The following is a 17600-nucleotide window of genomic DNA, read 5'->3' as shown; positions in this document are numbered from 1 at the left end:
TTCTGGAATGATTCTGTAGAAGTTTAAAGGCTGCAGATTCACATGTTTGTACTTATGGGGAAAAAAAAAAGGCTAGAAGTATGAATTATTACTGATTGTTGTGCTTAACATCACCATGAATCTGTGTTATGTGACGAATTTGTACTATGTCATGTTCCTTTATGTGTGACACATTAGTAATTTAAAGGGATAGTTCACTCAAAAATGAAAATTCTGTCATTTGCTCACCTCAAATTGTTCTAAACCTGTATGAATGTCTTTCTTCTGCTGAGCACAGAGGAAGGTATTTTGAAGAACCAAACAGTTGATGGTAGCCATTGGCTTCCTTCCATAGTAGGAAAAAAAATACAATGGAAGTCAATGGTTCAACTGTCAACTGTTTGGTTACCCACATTCTTATTTTTCTCTGTGGAACAACATGAGGGTGAGTAAATGACAGACTTTTAATTTTTGCGTGAACAGTCCCTTTAACAAACGAGTTAATGTGAGTATTAAACCATGAGGGCCAACTGGTTTAGTCAGTGAGCAATCTTTGTAAATTGCCTGTCAAATATTCTTGGTAAATTGCTGCAATTTATGAATGCATGTATGAAATGGTCAATGGGCAAATGTATGAAATGCACATCTAGATGTAAAATGGCTTCTAGTACTTTCAGTTCTCAGAAATTTGCCGAAAAAAAGCTGATTTATGTACTTATGTAATTATATTGAATGGAAGTGAGGGGAATACAAAATAAAAAAGGTTATTGCGACTTTTTTTTTCTAGCAATTGTGAGTTTATATCTTGAAATTCGGATGTTTTAATATGCAATTGCAGGTTTATATCTCACAATTCTGACTTTATTATTCATAATAGAGTGCAACAGCTGGGTTCCAGAAGTAACTCCATTCATTTTCCCCATAGGGAAACCTTTACAGGCAGACCTACTGTGAGCTATGAGGTTGTTAATCGATAGTATTTGCTTCTGTTGAAACTGCCAGCCTGCATTTTTTCAACTTAGTTTGAAAATAAGTGGTTAACAGTAATTCATGGTGAAAAACTGCATTACCCATGATGCTGTGCAGAAAAATTCTACCAGTCGAAACAAGCAAAAATGCACCAAAAGAGCTCTTTAGCTCCACCCACTCTCATGAAACACTGCATATGACTTGAGTTGGCCTCTGAAAATACTTATATATATATATATGAGAGAGAGAGAGAGATAGATAGATGCATATTTTGCAATAAACAGTGTAACAATTGTAGTTCTTTCCCTTACTAAAGCCATTAAGTTGTTTTTGTCTCATATTCAAATACATTTTTTGCTTCAAATCATAATTTGTAATGTCATGATACACCTCATAGCTGGTTGGCTTGGTTCATGGCTTATATCAAAGACTTTTCTGAAATCCCTATGGAAGAAATGAATGGAAAAAATACTTCCGGAACCAGCGCTGCTGTAAAATGGGAAGGGCACTGTTGCACTGTATTGCAAGTTTATATCTCTATTCTGAGAAAAAAAGTCAGATTTGTGAGACAAAGTCACAATTACTTTTTTTATTTTTTTATTCTGTGGTGGAAACAAGCTTCCATAAATTGCTGTACTTTAAATAAAGGTCTATTATTATTATTTTTTACAGGAAAAGGATATGACAAAAATGTAAAAAATAATTTTTCTTTGATATTAAAAATGCTGTTAAATTTGGTTTATGGGTAAATCACTGCTAGTAATCAGACGTGTCTCATTGAGTACTTCTGCGTTTGTGGAGTATAAAGGTGGTTATATGAGCTGGCCCGCCAATAGAGTCCATTCAGATGTTAAATGACGTTCTCAAAAAGCTGCATTGATCTCATGATGTTCTCATCCTGTAGGGAGCAAACAGACACAAGTTAACACTTTAATAATGGATGATCCTCAGGACGACACTCTGCTGCAGGCTCAATAAACATTATGTAAGGAGCTTTTCTCTTTACTCAAGAAAAACCTATTGTATATGTTTTCAAGAAAAACATTCATGCAGAACATCACATTATTACCAAAAATAGGCTTACATTTTGACAGCAGTCTATAAATTCATCTATAGTGACCACTCCATCCCTGTTTTTGTCCATTTTCTGTCAAGACACAAAAAGGGTCACAAGGTCAGTGTGTTCATTTGAGGTTGCTCATAGACATTTTTCTTGCTTAGAATGACATCTAGACAATCTCTCTGATAACAGAAATTAGATATGCAAGATTACAGTAATAAATAACAAGACATGAACATTCTGGCAATGTACTTGCTTTACCAATGTCCTATCCAGTAAATACTGAGGTGAAGTCCTCCTTTTCAATCTTTTATATTACGTGTCTTTAACTGTACTGACATTTAAATGAATCATTTGATACAAATCACTTATTGTGTAAATACTATGTTTTGACCCACCCTAAAACCTACCCATTGCAATACAACACAATAAGAGCGTTGTTCCTACAGTAACAATTATCACCAACCACTTTATTAGGTACACCTCGCTAGTACCGGGTTGGACCCCTTTGCCTTCATGGCAGAGATTCAACAAGGTGCTGGAAACATTCCTCGGAGATTGATGCTGCAGATTTGATGCAAATCTCCGCAAAGTGCTCTATTGGATTGAGATCTGGTGAATGTGGAGGCAATTTGAGTAAAGTGAACTCATCGTCAGGTTCAAGAAACCAGGTTGATATGATTTGCTGCTGGAAGTAGCCATCATATGGTGGTACACTCTGGTCATAAAGGGATGGACATGGTCAGTAACAATATTCAGGTAGGCTGTGCCATTAAACCATGATCAATGGGGCTAAGGGGCCCAAAGTGTGGCATGAAAATATCCTACACCATTACAGCCTGAACCACTGATACAAGGCAGGAAGGATCCATGTTATTTACACCAAATTCTGACCCTACTATTTGAATGTCGCAGCAGAAATCGAAACTCATCAGACTGACAACCTTTTTCCAATCTTCTGTTGTCCAATTTTGGTGAGCCCGTGTGAATTGTAGCCTCAGTTTCCGGTTCTTATCTGACAGGAGTGGCACTCGGTGTGTCTTCTGCTGCTGTAGTCCATCTGCTTCAAGGTTGGGCATGTTGTTTGTTCAGAGATGCTCTTTTGCAGACTTCAGTTGTAATGAGTGGTTATTTGAGTTACTGTTGCCTTTCTATCAGCTTGAACCAGTCTGGGTAGCGTTTCCCAAAAGCATCGTAGGCCTAAGTTGATCGTAGCTCCATTGGTTTCAATGGAGCTACGATCAACTTAAGCTTACGATGCTTTTGGGAAACGCAGCCCTGGTCATTCTCCTGTGACATCAAATAGGCATTTTCACCCACAGAACTGACGCTCACTGGATATTTTCTCCTTTTTTAGACCATTCTCTGTACACCCTAAAGATGAATGTGCGTGAAATTCCTTGTAGATCAGCAGTTTCTGAAATACTCAGACCAGCCCATCTGGCACTAACAACCATGCCATGTTCAAAGTCACTTACACTGATCAGGCAAAACATTATGACCACTGACAGGTGAAGTGAACGACACTGATTATCTCTTCATCACGGCATCCGTTAGTGGGTGGGATATATTAGGCAGCAAATGAACATTTTGTCCTCAAAGTCGATGTATTAGAAGCAGAAAAAATGGGCAAGCGTAAGGATTTGAGCGAGTTTGACAAGGGCTAAATTGTGAAAGAGCATCTCCAAAACTGCAGCTCTTGTGGGGTGTTCCCCACAGTGGTCAGTATCTATCAAAAGTGGTCCAAAGAAGAAACAGTGGTGTACCGACTACAGGGTCATGGGTGGCCAAGACTCATTGATGCACGTGGGGAGTGAAGGCTGGACCGTGTGGTCCGATCCAACAGACGAGCTACTGTCGCTCAAATTGCTAAAAATTGCAAAAAGTTAATGCTGGTTCCAATGGAAAGGTGTCAGAATACACAGTGCATTGCAGTTTGTTTCATATGGAGCTGCATAGCCACAGACCAGTCAGGGTGCCCATGCTGACCCCTGTCCACCGCCGAAAGCCCAAAGGTGGGTACGTGAGCATCAGAACTGGACCATGGAGCAATGGAAGAAGGTGGCCTGGTCTCATGAATCACGTTTTCTTTTACATCACGTAGATGGCCGGGTGCGTGTGAGTCGCTTACCTGGGGAACACATGGCACCAGGATGCACTATGGGAAGAAGGCAAGCCGGTGGAGGCAGTGTGATGCTTTGGGCAATGTTCTGCTGGGAAACCTTGGGTCCTGCCATCCATGTGGATGTTACTTTGACATGTACCACCTACCTAAGTATTGTTACAGACCATGTACACCCTTTCATGGAAACAGAATTCCCTGGTGGCTGTGGCCTCTTTCAGCAGGATAATGCTCCTGCCACAAAGCAAACATGGTTCAGGAATGGTTTGAGGAGCACAACAACAGTTTGAGGTGTTGACTTGGCCTCCAGATCCAATCGAGCATCTGTGGGATGTGCTGAGCAAGTCTGATCAATGGAGGCTCCACCTTACAACTTACAGGACTTAAAGGATCTGCTGCAAACATCTTGGTGTCAGATACCACAGCACACCTTCAGGGGTCTAGTGGAGTCCATGCCTTGACGGGTCAGGGGTGGAAATCACATTTCTTCCCATTCTGATGCTATATTTGAACTTCAGCAGATTGTCTTGACCATGTCTAAATGCACTGAGTTGCTGCCATGTGATTGGCTGATTAGATATTTGTGTTGAAATGAACAAGTGTACCTAATAAAGTGACCAGTGTGTGTGTATATATATATATATATATATATATATAAATATAGACACCTAATTTAAATTGTTTTCTATTTGAAAAACAATCAATATATACTAAAAAAAACAAAAAAAACAAACAAACAAAAAAACAATCTCACCTGGAAAAATATCTCCACATGTTGTCGGGGAGTTTCCTCTTTAAGTGTGGGATATGTGCATTTCCCCATCATGTCATAGATGGACTTTATGATATCTAACATTTCCTGTGAATCCCAAACAATAGACAGGCATGTTGTTTTTAGGTGTTTCTACATAATCAAATTCAAATCCAACAATCTTTATTTCAATTTTCAACCTTATTTTTTTTTTTACACATATTACAACATTTATTAATCTAGAAAAAAGTGATTTAATAATGTATGGTGCATTTCGGCATATTGACTAATGTTAAATGTTTATGTAGAAAGTAACACTAAAATAGAATAATAACTGCTGTTCATTGTTAGTTCATGTCATCTGTCAAATGAATTCATGTTAATTCATGACCCTTTTTGTAAAGTGTTATTGATTTTCCTCATGTATTACCTCTTTTGTTATATATCCATCTTTATTAATATCGTACAGGTTAAATGCCCAGTTAAGCTTCTCTTGAACGGTGCCTCGTAAGAGAATGGAAAGACCCATCACAAAATCCTGTGATGAAATGAAAGACATAGAGAAATCAGTCAGAAGAAACATGCATAACAACATAAATGTGTAATTTACAGCTAGAACATGATTCATGATTATTCTGCTAACAAACTGCTTCATTTCACAAGATGACATTATACCTCATGGTATTTTAATGGTTGTATTATGGATCTTGCTTGTTCAAAGTACATAATGTTGGTTTGAGTTCACATTTCTCTTATGTGATGGAAATAAATATCTTTAATAACCACATAAGCATTTTTCTCCAAATGATGAGAAGAATTCTTTCAGGCTGAACTTTTCACATGAGCACTTGAGATTTTTAATTACTAGAAATGGCAAAATAAACCTTAGTGGGAGCTAAATGGCTAAAGGACAATCCAAGCGTTGTTATTAAAAACAATATGAGGTTATTCTCATTTAGTTTAATTACTGTATCGCTGGGAACCAGCCATGTTTGTTTGTAGCCAAAGAATGAAATCCTTATTATGTGCAAATTGAAGGTTCACTGGTGGTTAAAATGTTTCCTAATGTCTCAGTAAGAAACAAATTGTACAATATGTTGTCAGTATAGACACTGATGCAGCAGCGGTCAACTCAGACAAATCATTTATTTCTGTAATAGCTCCAATTGTGTTTATTGCTGCACAACATGCCACTGAAGTTTTGCTTTTCAGGATTTTTAGCTTAAATAGGCGAAAGAGTATTAGGTGCTAGGTTTGGTAGAGCTGCACGATTCTCGATCAACTGAGAATAACATTTTTTTGTTTGTTTAAAATAGAGATCACGATTCTCTTACGATTCTGAATATACAACTAATCAAAAATAACATGTAATTTACTAGAGGTTCTGACAAAATGTTAATTGCTGCAGTAAAATTAATTAATTTGAATTATTTAAAAAATGGTTGTATGAATGATTCAATGACTCGCTCATAAAGACTTCTTTTCACTTCTTTCATTACTGGATGAATCAGTGTTTTAGAACGAATCTCTTAAATGAATGATTCAACGACATACATTTTTTAACATTTACTTGTCACCATCTACACTTAGCCCGGATTTTATATTTACTTAAACTATATAATTACAATATACTTAAAATATTTAAGTTTGATTGCATTACTTATAAAATATAAATATATTCTACTAAATTGTCGATGTAATTTGAATGTGTTAATAAATTTAAGTTAAATGCACTTAAATTATTAAGTTTTTTTCCTGACCACGCCTCTTACACATTGGTTTACGGCAGGTAATGAGGCCATTTTGTCGTGGTGTGTGTGAATTCAAGGAGCTGTTGATGAGAAGTTGGAACATTTGTTTTGGCAAGTTCTACAGACATTTTTTCCAAACATTTGCCTTTTTATCGTTTCCCCCCGAGAGACTGTTTGTGAGCAGTGAAAATCATTTGTTTAAGTTTAAACAACGGAACTGTTTTCTCTGGTCAGCTAGTGTTCTTTCTCGCGTGCGGTGGATCACCGTGCATGAACCCCTGATCGGCGAGTTCGACGCGCGTTATTTTGTCGTTTGTTTCTTTTTCACACGAGGAGCTGTTGTTGGGCGCGTAAACTTTGTTTGAACCTCTGGCTGTCGGCGAACACCGCGACCGCGCCCGCACCCGCGCTTCCAGCAGAGGAGAGAGAATGAAGCGCGAAAATGGTGAGTGCAATAATTTAACGACCGTGTTTTATTTCGACACGGCTATTGATTGAAAGATTAAGTTAAAGTTAATTAACGAGTTGAAAACAAAAACAGATTGATATACTGTTTTATGTAGGTTCATAGCTTTCTTAACAACAGACTATCTTGTTTTGTGTTGCAGGTCAAGAAGAGATGCTTTGGATTAGAAGTGTAAGTATTGCCTCATAACTGTGAAAAGAAAGCTCAGCTATTTAAATATTATAGGCTCAAACAATGAAGTTATACAAGAACAGAACAATTTCCTTGTTTATCTGGAACATATACATGTACATTTATATCACACGTTATGCACAATATGTACACTTATACAGCCTTCACCAAAAACTCCATATCAGCTGTGTGTCATGTGGGTTTACTGAGACCTGTTCTTTGGCTGATTATTTTATGAATCTGCATACTACACAGTGCACAATTACATGTAAACCATAAAATCAAGTGCCATAATCAAGACTTTAACTTTAATGTATGCTCCTCACAGAAAAGTTGTCAACGACGAGCCTGACATCAGCCTTATGGTACTTCAATGGCCAGGTCTTTCTGCAGTAAACCAGGTATGTATTGATGCATGGAGTATTTGACAATACCATTATCTGATGGATTATTATATGATAATGTCTTTGTCAATCTTTGTCTTCCTCTACTAGGTTGCAGCTGACAAGGACTCATACAGGCAAACTTCAGTGAGAATCCTCTGTGTTGATCTATAAAGTGCTCAGCTAAAACCATCATGAGTGAAGATCGTCTTGGAAGGATGTTTGGTGATGGATGAACCGACCAACCTCAGGACTTCTGTGTCCTTTTTTCTGACTGATTTATGCCCCGCAACTGGACTACCCTAACTGTATGAAAAATACTTTATATTTTATTCAGCAGGTAATGCTCAACCTAGGAAAATGTGAGCTGGCACCTAAAATGGAATACTGCCACTATTGTGAACTCAGGAGTGTGAACAAACCATATAGTTTTGATGCAATTTGTTGTGATTCTGAGATAGACTATTTATGTGCTTAACAATAAGCTGATTTGTTAAAACTAGTTTTTTACGTTTTATAAGGAAATGTTTTCAGGACATGAAATGTTGTTGTATTTGGAATTGAAATAAAAAATAAAACATAAAATTGAATGAATGTACCTTTTATTTGCTTTTTTTTCTTAATTTTGTAGTAAAATAGAAGTTGCTATAAATTAACTTGCTTAGTACATTGAACTTAAATATACTATGTGTAATAACTACAAAGTAATTAATATTACAAAACATTTTAAGCTAAATGAACTTGAATTTTTAAGTTCACATTACTTAATCATTACTTAATTTTTTTAGGGCAACCAGTAAATTCAACTTATCCGGGCTAACAGTGTACTGGTGTAGAGATGTAATTGATACAATCTTTATTTGAGGCATCAAGTTACTTTCAAAAGATGATTCACACTATTTTGCTATCATAGACATCAGTGTTTATATCTGAACTACGAACTTTTATCCCAGTACTTCTGTGATCATTTGAATTATTGTAACACAGACATAACAATATTGTGTGGTTAAAGAGTTTGTGAAACTGTTGTATTCCTATACATGACAACTGCTCTCCTTGGATCAGCAGCAGTGTAAACGCAGATCTCAATGTTCACTGTGATCGTAGCTACTTGCCAAAGATTTAATAGACAGATTTAATTTGTTGTAATTTTTGTAATAAGATCTCATGGTTGTTTGAATCCAGATCTGGGAATAATTCCTTTTAAGTTTTTCACCATTTGTAATCATCTTTTATGGAAGCTAATTTCCACCCCTCAAGATTAAAAAAAAATATATATATGCATGTGTGTGTTTGTGTGTGTCCTAATATGAAACTGCAATTCAGTGTAAATGCAGTATTATAGAGTACTATTAATGTCATGCATTGCAGAGAGATTCAGGCAGAATGCTCCATTAGTATTATTACTTACCTCAAAACTGACAGAGCCATTGTGATCGGTGTCGAATGCATTGAACAGAAAATGTGCATACGTTGATGCATCTGAAAAATAAAACGGGAAACTGCTCAGCTTCAGCCACTGCAATGTCATTAACTCATTGCACAGCTTGTTCTGTTCAACAACCAAGGGGATGCATAAGCTTGCACAAGCTATGATCCATTATGCTATAAATAATACAAATAGTGTGTGTATGTGAATGGGCTGGGAATGAGTAAGGCCACGTGAGAGAGGTTTGTCACAAACCCTGACAAATGATGTAGAGAAGCTCAAACCCATAATTATAAAACTACTCCTTTGACTGCACAGTGGTACAAATCATGTGACTCAAAAGAGAAGAGAATCACTACAACAGCCAATTCCACTGAGAAACTTCCATTCAGATCAGTGATGTGTGTGGTGGACTCCTGAAATGACGAGGAGATTTGATGTAAGATTGAAGATATAAGGAACATAATTTACCTTACAATACCAATAACGAAACAATATATTATATTGTGTAAGAGCTTATTCGCGGCTAGCTGTGCATTAAATGATTATAATGCACAACGTGCAGGCAAAGAACCTTTAGTATATATGCAGGTCAAGGCAGTTGTTTTTTTTTTTGTTTTTTTTTGGCATCTCCATGTGGTCCTGTTCAGTATCGCAACTTGACTTGTCTAAAATCTAAACAAGCTTTTTGCTGTTGCACATACTATACACTGTGAATTCTGAAACTTTTTTTTTTTTTGCTGGTTTTTTTTTTTTTTTATGGGTGCTTTGGTGTAGCCTACATAAATGTATGAGTTATATGAAATCATATCATTTGGTGTCCTTTTTTGGAAAGACATCTACAGAGTAAAATCCCCAGAGTTAAATCAACTCTGCTCAGAGTACATACAGCTCTGGAAAAAATTAAGAGATTACTTAACATTGATTTCTGATCTTGGAGTGGTCTCTTAATTTTTTTCAAGAGCTGTATGGTCCCTCTCTAAATAGTGTTAAAGTAACACTGAAGCAGAGTTAAAGTTAATGAGATAATTAATAAGGCTGATAAGCAATTAATAAGGCTGTGACTGAAGTCAGTTCTTGTGTTTCTCTTTTCTTCAGTGATTCTGCTTGTTAACAGCAGTTGTTCATCACTAATGCACGATCATCAATTAATTAATTGTTTAATTATCTCATTAACTTTAACTCTGCTTCAGTGTTATTTTAACACTATTTATACAGGGACCATATGTACTCTGAGTAGAGTTGATTTAACTCTGGAGATTGTGCTGTGTAAATTTACCTTGAAAAAAGCTGAAAAATACAGTTTTGTGAAAACCACACTTCAATCTGATGGTTTACTTTGCTGGATATAGGCAATGATGGCAAAATGGATGTGTTAAACAAGATAAATGGTGTATGCTTAATTTCATGATAAGTGTACGATTAATTGCGATTAAGGGTACACGATTAATCACGATTTTTAAAAAAATCTATTGACAGCCCTTATATTATATTATATTATATTATATTATATTATATTATATTATATTATATTATATTATATTATATTATATTATATTATGCACTTTAAGTGTCACTTACTGGACATTTCACTTTAAAAGTGTGGCAAAACTTGCAAGAAGCAACGCAGTATAATTTTTCTGAAATGTCACCACAGGCACATTTTTCCAATGAGTCTGGGTTACAGTAAATAAAGTTATAATATTTTTTTGCCAGGTAACCTTAAATGGTAAGTTTTAAATTAACTGGCTTAATTAAGTCCAAAAGGTTATTTAATAAGGCAGAACCAACCTGAGTACAATGTGAAAATTGATTTTTTTCAGCATTGTAAATAAAACAAAGATTATTGTTTTTTAACTCAATGCCTTACTTGCAGCAATACTACAGCAATTTTTAAGAGAAAATTGTTTCAAAGTAAATCCTACACCTAATATTTTTGAGAGTCCACCAGGGTACACCAACAAAATATTAAAAAATGTCAGATCAAGTTGTATTAAAAATCACACTATAAGTGGTATAACTGTAAAGGAAATAACACTAGAGAATATATGAGTTTAAACACACTCACCTCCCTGTGGAAAGAACTGAGCGTAGATTTCCTTAAATGTGTCTTCATTGACCACACCACTGGGGCATTCCTGCAAACACAGATGCAGGCATTTCCATGACAGTCTTATTGAGATTGTGGAGTGATTTCAGCAAGAGAACCATTATGCGCATACATATCCAAATAAGAAATTACATCATTCCTAAGTAATAAACACATTATCCATTGTCCATTCTTGCCATTGTGATGCAGTCTGATATGCATCATAAATGAAAATGTGAAGCATCAGGCAAACACATTGTGCTAGAAGTGCATTTGCTGCATTGAACATAATGTCATATTATGACTCTCCTTCATTTCGAATAAATGAGCTTAGAGAGATTGCAGGTGCTTGTCAGTCTTGACATTTTTCCACACTGTAGTATAACTAGATAACAATAAACCTCGTATGATTTGTGTAGCATTCAACATCGAAGTCTGCATTTGATTTTAGTTCATGACTTGCATTGAAAATGCTGCTCTGAAAATATCAACATCCTCAAGATGACCAACCAATAGTTTAAGCTGTCACGCTTGTCTGATGAAACGGTCTCACATGTTTTTAGTAAAGTAACTCATTTATGAACGGCTATTCAGAAATGATCTTTTCAAGCCTGAGAATGCATTGAACATTAGGATGGCTGGTGCTTCAGAACATCAGCAATGTAGTGTCTTTATTATTCTTATTAAGGGAATTGTGATGGCTGTTATCCAAGATGTTTGTTTAAACTAACACTGTGAAACTGAACAGTTAAATTTATTGAATGAAATGAGTTTGTTTTACTCAAATAATAATGAAAGTTCATTGTACTTAAAGGGATAGTTCACCCAAAAATGAAAATTTGATGTTTATCTGCTTACCCCCAGTGCATCCAAGATGTAGGTGACATTTTTTCTTCAGTTGATCACAAATGATGATTTTTAACTGCAACCGCTGCCGTCTGTCATTCAAATAATTGCAGTAGATGGGAACTTCATCTATAAGAGTGAATAAACCTTGCTTAGACAAATCCAAATGAAACCCTGCGGCTCGTGACGACACAATGTCCTAAGACACGAAACGATTGGTTTGTGAGAGAAACCGAAAAGTATTTATATAATTTTTACCTCTAATACACCACTATGTCCAACTCCGTTCAGCTTCCTGCTAGTGAGGTCAAAAAACGCGTTGTGATGACGGAAGTGATGTCTCGCCCATATACTTCAATGAGCGCGAGACATCACCGTTGTCAGAGCGCGATCTGACCTCACTCACCGGAAGCTGAACGGAGTTGGACATAGTGGTGTATTAGAGGTAAAAAATGATATAAATACTGTTCGGTTTCTCACACAAACCGATCGTTTCGTGTCTTAGGACATTAATGTGTCGTCACGAGCCGCAGGGTTTCATTTGGATTTGTCTAAGCAAGGTTTATTCACTCTTATAGATGAAGTTCCCATCTACTGCAATTATTTGAATGACAGAGGGCAGCGGTTGCAGTTAAAAATCATCATTTGTGATCGCCTGAAGAAAAAATGTCACCTACATCTTGGATGCACTGGGGGTAAACAGATAAACATCAAATTTTCAGTTTTGGGTGAACTATCCCTTTAATATAAAAAAAGTTGCGTGAACTCAAAATTTCATTGTAGTAAGCTGAACTTGATCTTGACTCAGCCACAATTAAAAAAAATCAGTTAGTTTACTTAAATGTTTTGAGGTAATAAGTTTCCTCAAATGTTTTGAGAATTCTGAACTTATTGTGTTTTACAGTGAATAATGTATTTTATTTTTTCAAGATTGCAGCTGCTGTAACAGATTTACATTAGCGTTGTTATTCATATGTCATAAACAAGTGACAAGCAAACCTTTATTAGCCAGTTACAGCATTACTTGTATGCTTCATTTGATATGATAAACCAGCTAAAACAAACTGAAATAACTTTAACAATACATGTCCCTTGACGACAGACATAAAAGCATTATAAAAGGAGCTAATGTCTTTGTCTCGAGGAAGATGCCACTGATTTTTAATTTAAAGTGTTAGATGTATTGTTTCAATTCAAATGTTTGTACCAAAAGAACGGAGAACTCTAATGTTTTTTTAACTAGTTTATGGAAAGCACAATGCTGGATTCTGACATCTATATAACATTTAGCTTTATAAAGAGAAACAGATGAGTAAAGTAGCAAAGAAAAATAGCAGCAAAGTAGCTATAATATTCATTTTGAGGGAATGTATTCATCCTGCCTGTTGCAATTTAAAGTGAGTAATAGAGGTGTCATTTTTGCTGACAGTCTGTGCATTCATATGATGGAGAAAAAACATCCCATACCCATAGTGCAAAATAAAGTCAAATCTGATGTGTATGTCCGTTTGTGCTTATTTTGAGCATCATCGGCTGTTTTATGCCTTTAACTTGTGTTCTCTGTATTTTGTCCTTTAGAAACATATTTTGTTGTTCCATAAATGGCAAAATTGAAGCATTCTGTCAATACTGCACTCCTGCAGTGATAAACACATGATTCTGTATATGTCATTTGAAGGATCTTTACAAATGACTAATCCAAAGGCACTATCTGATTTTAAAATGGTTGGAACAGTGTTATTTGGACCCCAGGAATTAGATTAGATTATAGTTTTTCAAGATGATTGCTGTTGCTTTATCACAAATGATTTGGCAATTGCAGCAATTATGAAATGTGCTAAAAAGTGTAACTATTTCTAGCAAGGTAATTGCAGAACATTAGATGTCCTTAATCCAAGAGAGATTTCAGTTATTTTCAATGACGACAAGTGACTAAATAATCTGAATCATCCACTTCATTTGAGTTTGTATATTTATAGGGATTGCATTTATGAAGAACAATTTTATCAGCTGAAATAGAGTTGAGCATGACTAGAAAAATGTGTATTCACTATACAAAACGTTTCTGTCTTTTGTCCCGCCCACACTCCCGCTCCTGCAGACTCAAACACAAACACAGCGGTCAACCATGACCTTACACCCCGTTTTTACAACATCAAATAATTAACTAAAACCAAACTTATTTGAAAAATAAACACTTGAACATGTATACATTAATGCGATAACTATTTAAAAGGACAGAAACGATCTTTGGAAAAATGATTTGAATAGTATTTTTTTTAGTTTGGCTCAGGTCCTAATTGATTACATGGAGAGGGTGGAGCTTATGACCTATAATGCAGGCAACCACCAGATGAAAATGTTTTGCCTTCACTTTTCAGGATGTGTACATATGAACATATAAGTACATTGTGGTAAACCAATCCTTTAAAAGAAAATCTTCAAAAATTATCATCATTTACTCACTTTGGTGTTGTTTAAATGTCATAATTACATCATTCTTTCTTTTATGGACCACAAAAAGAATTATGCGATGAATTGCGACCAGCATCAAGCTTTTTTAAAAAAAATGCTAAAGTTTCACAGAATGATCCCATATGACATATATTTCAAGTGTTCTAGGGGGTTGGTGAAAAACAAATCGAAATTTAAACTATCCCTTTAAAAATTTAAAAACCTCACGCACCGGATGCCTTGCGCGCACTCAAGGTTGGACATAGTAGTGTATTAGAGGTAAAAAGTGATATAAATACTGTTCAGTTTCTCGCACAAACTGATCGTTTCATGTCTTAGGACATCAATGTGTCGTCACAAGCTACAGGGTTTAATTTGGATTTGTCTGTGCATGTTTTTTTACTCTCATAGATTTTGTTCCCATTGACACGCATTATACGACTGACAGACTGCAACGGTTGGAGTTAAAAATCATCATTTGTGTTCTACTGAAGAAACAAAATCACCTACATCTTGGATGCCCTGGGGGTAAGCAGATAAACATCAAATTTTCATTTTTTGAGGAACTATCCCTTTAATGTATTATTTAACAAAATTCTTGACCTTGGCCGTTGGTGTTCTGTGCACTGAACACATTCAAAAAGCAAACAAGCTGTGAGAAAATACACAGATACTTTTTTGGGGGGATTTCTAGGCATTGTATTTCATGTACATTTTTGTTCATCTCAATTTCTCGCAGCTTGTGTGCTTTTTCCGGGCGAGTGAACTGCTGGGCAGAGAGGACCAACGGCCAAGTTTAAGAATTTTGTTAAAATCATATACCCCCCAAACACTTGGAATATATGACATGTGTTGCATGGGATCATTCTGTAATACTTCTGCATCTTTTTTTAAAAAAAAGCTTGATGCTGGTCGCTATTCACTGGCATTATATGGACGAGCGTGAGTGGAACACGCTTTTTTTAAAATCTCCTTTTGTGGCCCATAAAAGAAAGAAGGGCATATGGCATTAAAACAACATGAGGGTTAGTAAATGATGACTTGATTTTCATTTTAGGGTGAACTATCTCTTTAAGTACTTCACAATGGAAGACAATGTGTGAAGCTGACATAATGAAGAGTCCATCTGCAGGGCAAACTATTTGAAGTTTATAAAGTGGGCACATGTAACAGTACATGTCAAAACTCTCAGCAATAAAATGACATGAAAATCAAATCATCAGAAACCAGCCTAGAGCATTCAGAGCTCTGAGATATGAAACCTCATTACAGTATTCCCTTTACTGTGTATTAAGCAACTAGAGGAGGAGGAATGAGAGGTGGTGTGTGCTGAGCTGGGAAAATCGTGCAGTTTTTGATACAAGCACAGTACAGGATGGATTTGTTCTTTGATCATTCTTCAACAAAAGAGATTGTACAACTGTCTGTTACACTTTCAGAAAACAGTTTGAATCTGCTGGCCTGGTTAAAAGGATTCAGTCATGCTTAAATGGATTTACTGTATATAAAACATCGTACACAGCATATCTTTAATATACAGTATGAAGCCATCTTGAAAGCTTGACCTCGTGATGAACTTCCTCTGTCCCTTTGTGCATTTCATCCGAGTACAGTGTTGAACCCATGTAATCTCTGCTGAGTGCTCTTAAAATAAGTGTTTAGGACCTACAAAAATCTGTAGTTATATTTTCTGGAACAAATCGGACTCAGTTGATGCCTCTTAACACATTCAGTTCATCCCCATCTTCCCTTAGGACTTACATTTGGAACACAAACTTCATCTTTCTATCATCTTCATGTATCCCAGACTAATACTATCACACAAAACTTATTTTCAGTTTCTTTCTAAAAGACAAGATAAGTGCCATTTTACTACAAGGTAAAGCAATCAATTTGAACTATTTGCAAATAAAATTTTATTTTTAATTTTAACGTGCCCCATTATGCTTTTTCAGATATTACCTTTCATGTACAGTGTAATATCGCTGTTGGTGAATGTACAGTAAAAGGTCTGGAAAGTTTAAAAGATCAAAGTGCATGATAAATAAAGTTATTGGCTATGTCCGAAATCGCATACTCTCGAGTAGGTATTTGTTTTGAATAAGTAATTACATCACGGCCACTAACACAGTACATTCTATATAGTATGAATCTGTGTAATACAAATGTAATTCAGACATACTACAGTTCCCATGCTGTCATTGTCATGTGACCTACCAGCATCAATTACGTTGCTCAACTGCCATTCACAAATCCTCTCCCGTGGCCTCATGGGATAGTAAAGTGTCCATCGCATGCACGCTTCAGAATCTCGCCGGAACCAGTAGATCATCCGGATACTTTTTGTATATTCTTTTATGAGTACTGTGAATTTAAACATACTTCTTTTGTCACATACTGTTTTTCCCCTAGTAAGTAGTATAAGTAGCAATTTCGGATGCACCCATTGTCTCCTAAAAGAAAGAATGGATGCTGAAATTCCAGTCTCACTTCCTGTTACATACTCATGTGACAATATAACAAATTTGCATAATGTCAGCCTATGGTCTTAATTGGCTGCATGTGAACAATGTCCTCTTTGTCCCACCCTCAAACACTGTAGTTGTTGCTGAGACTGCAAAAGTCTGGTTCATGTTGTCGACATTCCATCGACTCCTGCGGTGGGAGACGGGAGTCAGAATCAAGTCAGAAAAACCCAAGTAGGGCTTGCTGCAGCCTGCGGTGGACATCCAACTCTGCCCACATCCAAGTGTGAAGTCAGAAGCCATGCCGTGCCCAATACATCACCTCGTGACTCCAGATATGTGTATATATCTGTGGTTTCTGCCCATCCCCGGGGCACCCTGGAAAACTGATTTGTTGTATGTTGGTTTGTTGGATTTTTAGGCGTAAGGGTAGGTTTTAGGTGGGTTTCAGTGCAGTCTGTCATAAAAAGACGAATATAAGAAATAAATGACAAGAATTAGGTGTGATCCTTAAGTGTTCAAGTGCTCAAAGTTAATGCTGAAGCACAAAAATTTCCCCCAAACCACTTCCCGTCCTGCAGGTAATTTCATTGGCTACAGTGACGGGTAGATTTAGGTGTCATGAACCAGGTTTAATTGCTCCTTATTTTCTCCTTTCTTCCTAT

At 36.2% G+C, this 17600-nt stretch overlaps 1 protein-coding gene across 4 annotated transcripts in view; it reads right to left on the bottom strand.

Annotated features, from left to right (window-relative positions):
- Positions 1–1629: 1629 nt before the first annotated feature.
- kcnip4a (potassium voltage-gated channel interacting protein 4a) overlaps positions 1630–17600 on the bottom strand; it is a 245788-nt gene continuing 229817 nt past the window's right edge. For all 4 annotated transcript variants that reach the window (XM_067400008.1, XM_067400010.1, XM_067400009.1 and 1 more), the window contains 6 exons: positions 11150–11219; positions 9064–9134; positions 5312–5419; positions 4885–4989; positions 2033–2095; positions 1630–1846 (listed from right to left, as the gene is read on the bottom strand). In XM_067400008.1, coding sequence (XP_067256109.1) covers positions 1799–1846; positions 2033–2095; positions 4885–4989; positions 5312–5419; positions 9064–9134; positions 11150–11219 — 465 coding nt within the window. In that variant the 3' untranslated portion in view covers positions 1630–1798. The remainder of the gene's footprint in view (positions 1847–2032; positions 2096–4884; positions 4990–5311; positions 5420–9063; positions 9135–11149; positions 11220–17600) is intronic.

This window comes from Chanodichthys erythropterus, chromosome 11 (assembly GCF_024489055.1).
Source record: "Chanodichthys erythropterus isolate Z2021 chromosome 11, ASM2448905v1, whole genome shotgun sequence".
NCBI classification, from domain to species: Eukaryota; Metazoa; Chordata; class Actinopteri; order Cypriniformes; family Xenocyprididae; genus Chanodichthys; species Chanodichthys erythropterus.
The sequence above is the reverse complement of the archived record's forward strand: the minus strand, read 5'-3'. Positions and strand labels throughout refer to the sequence as shown.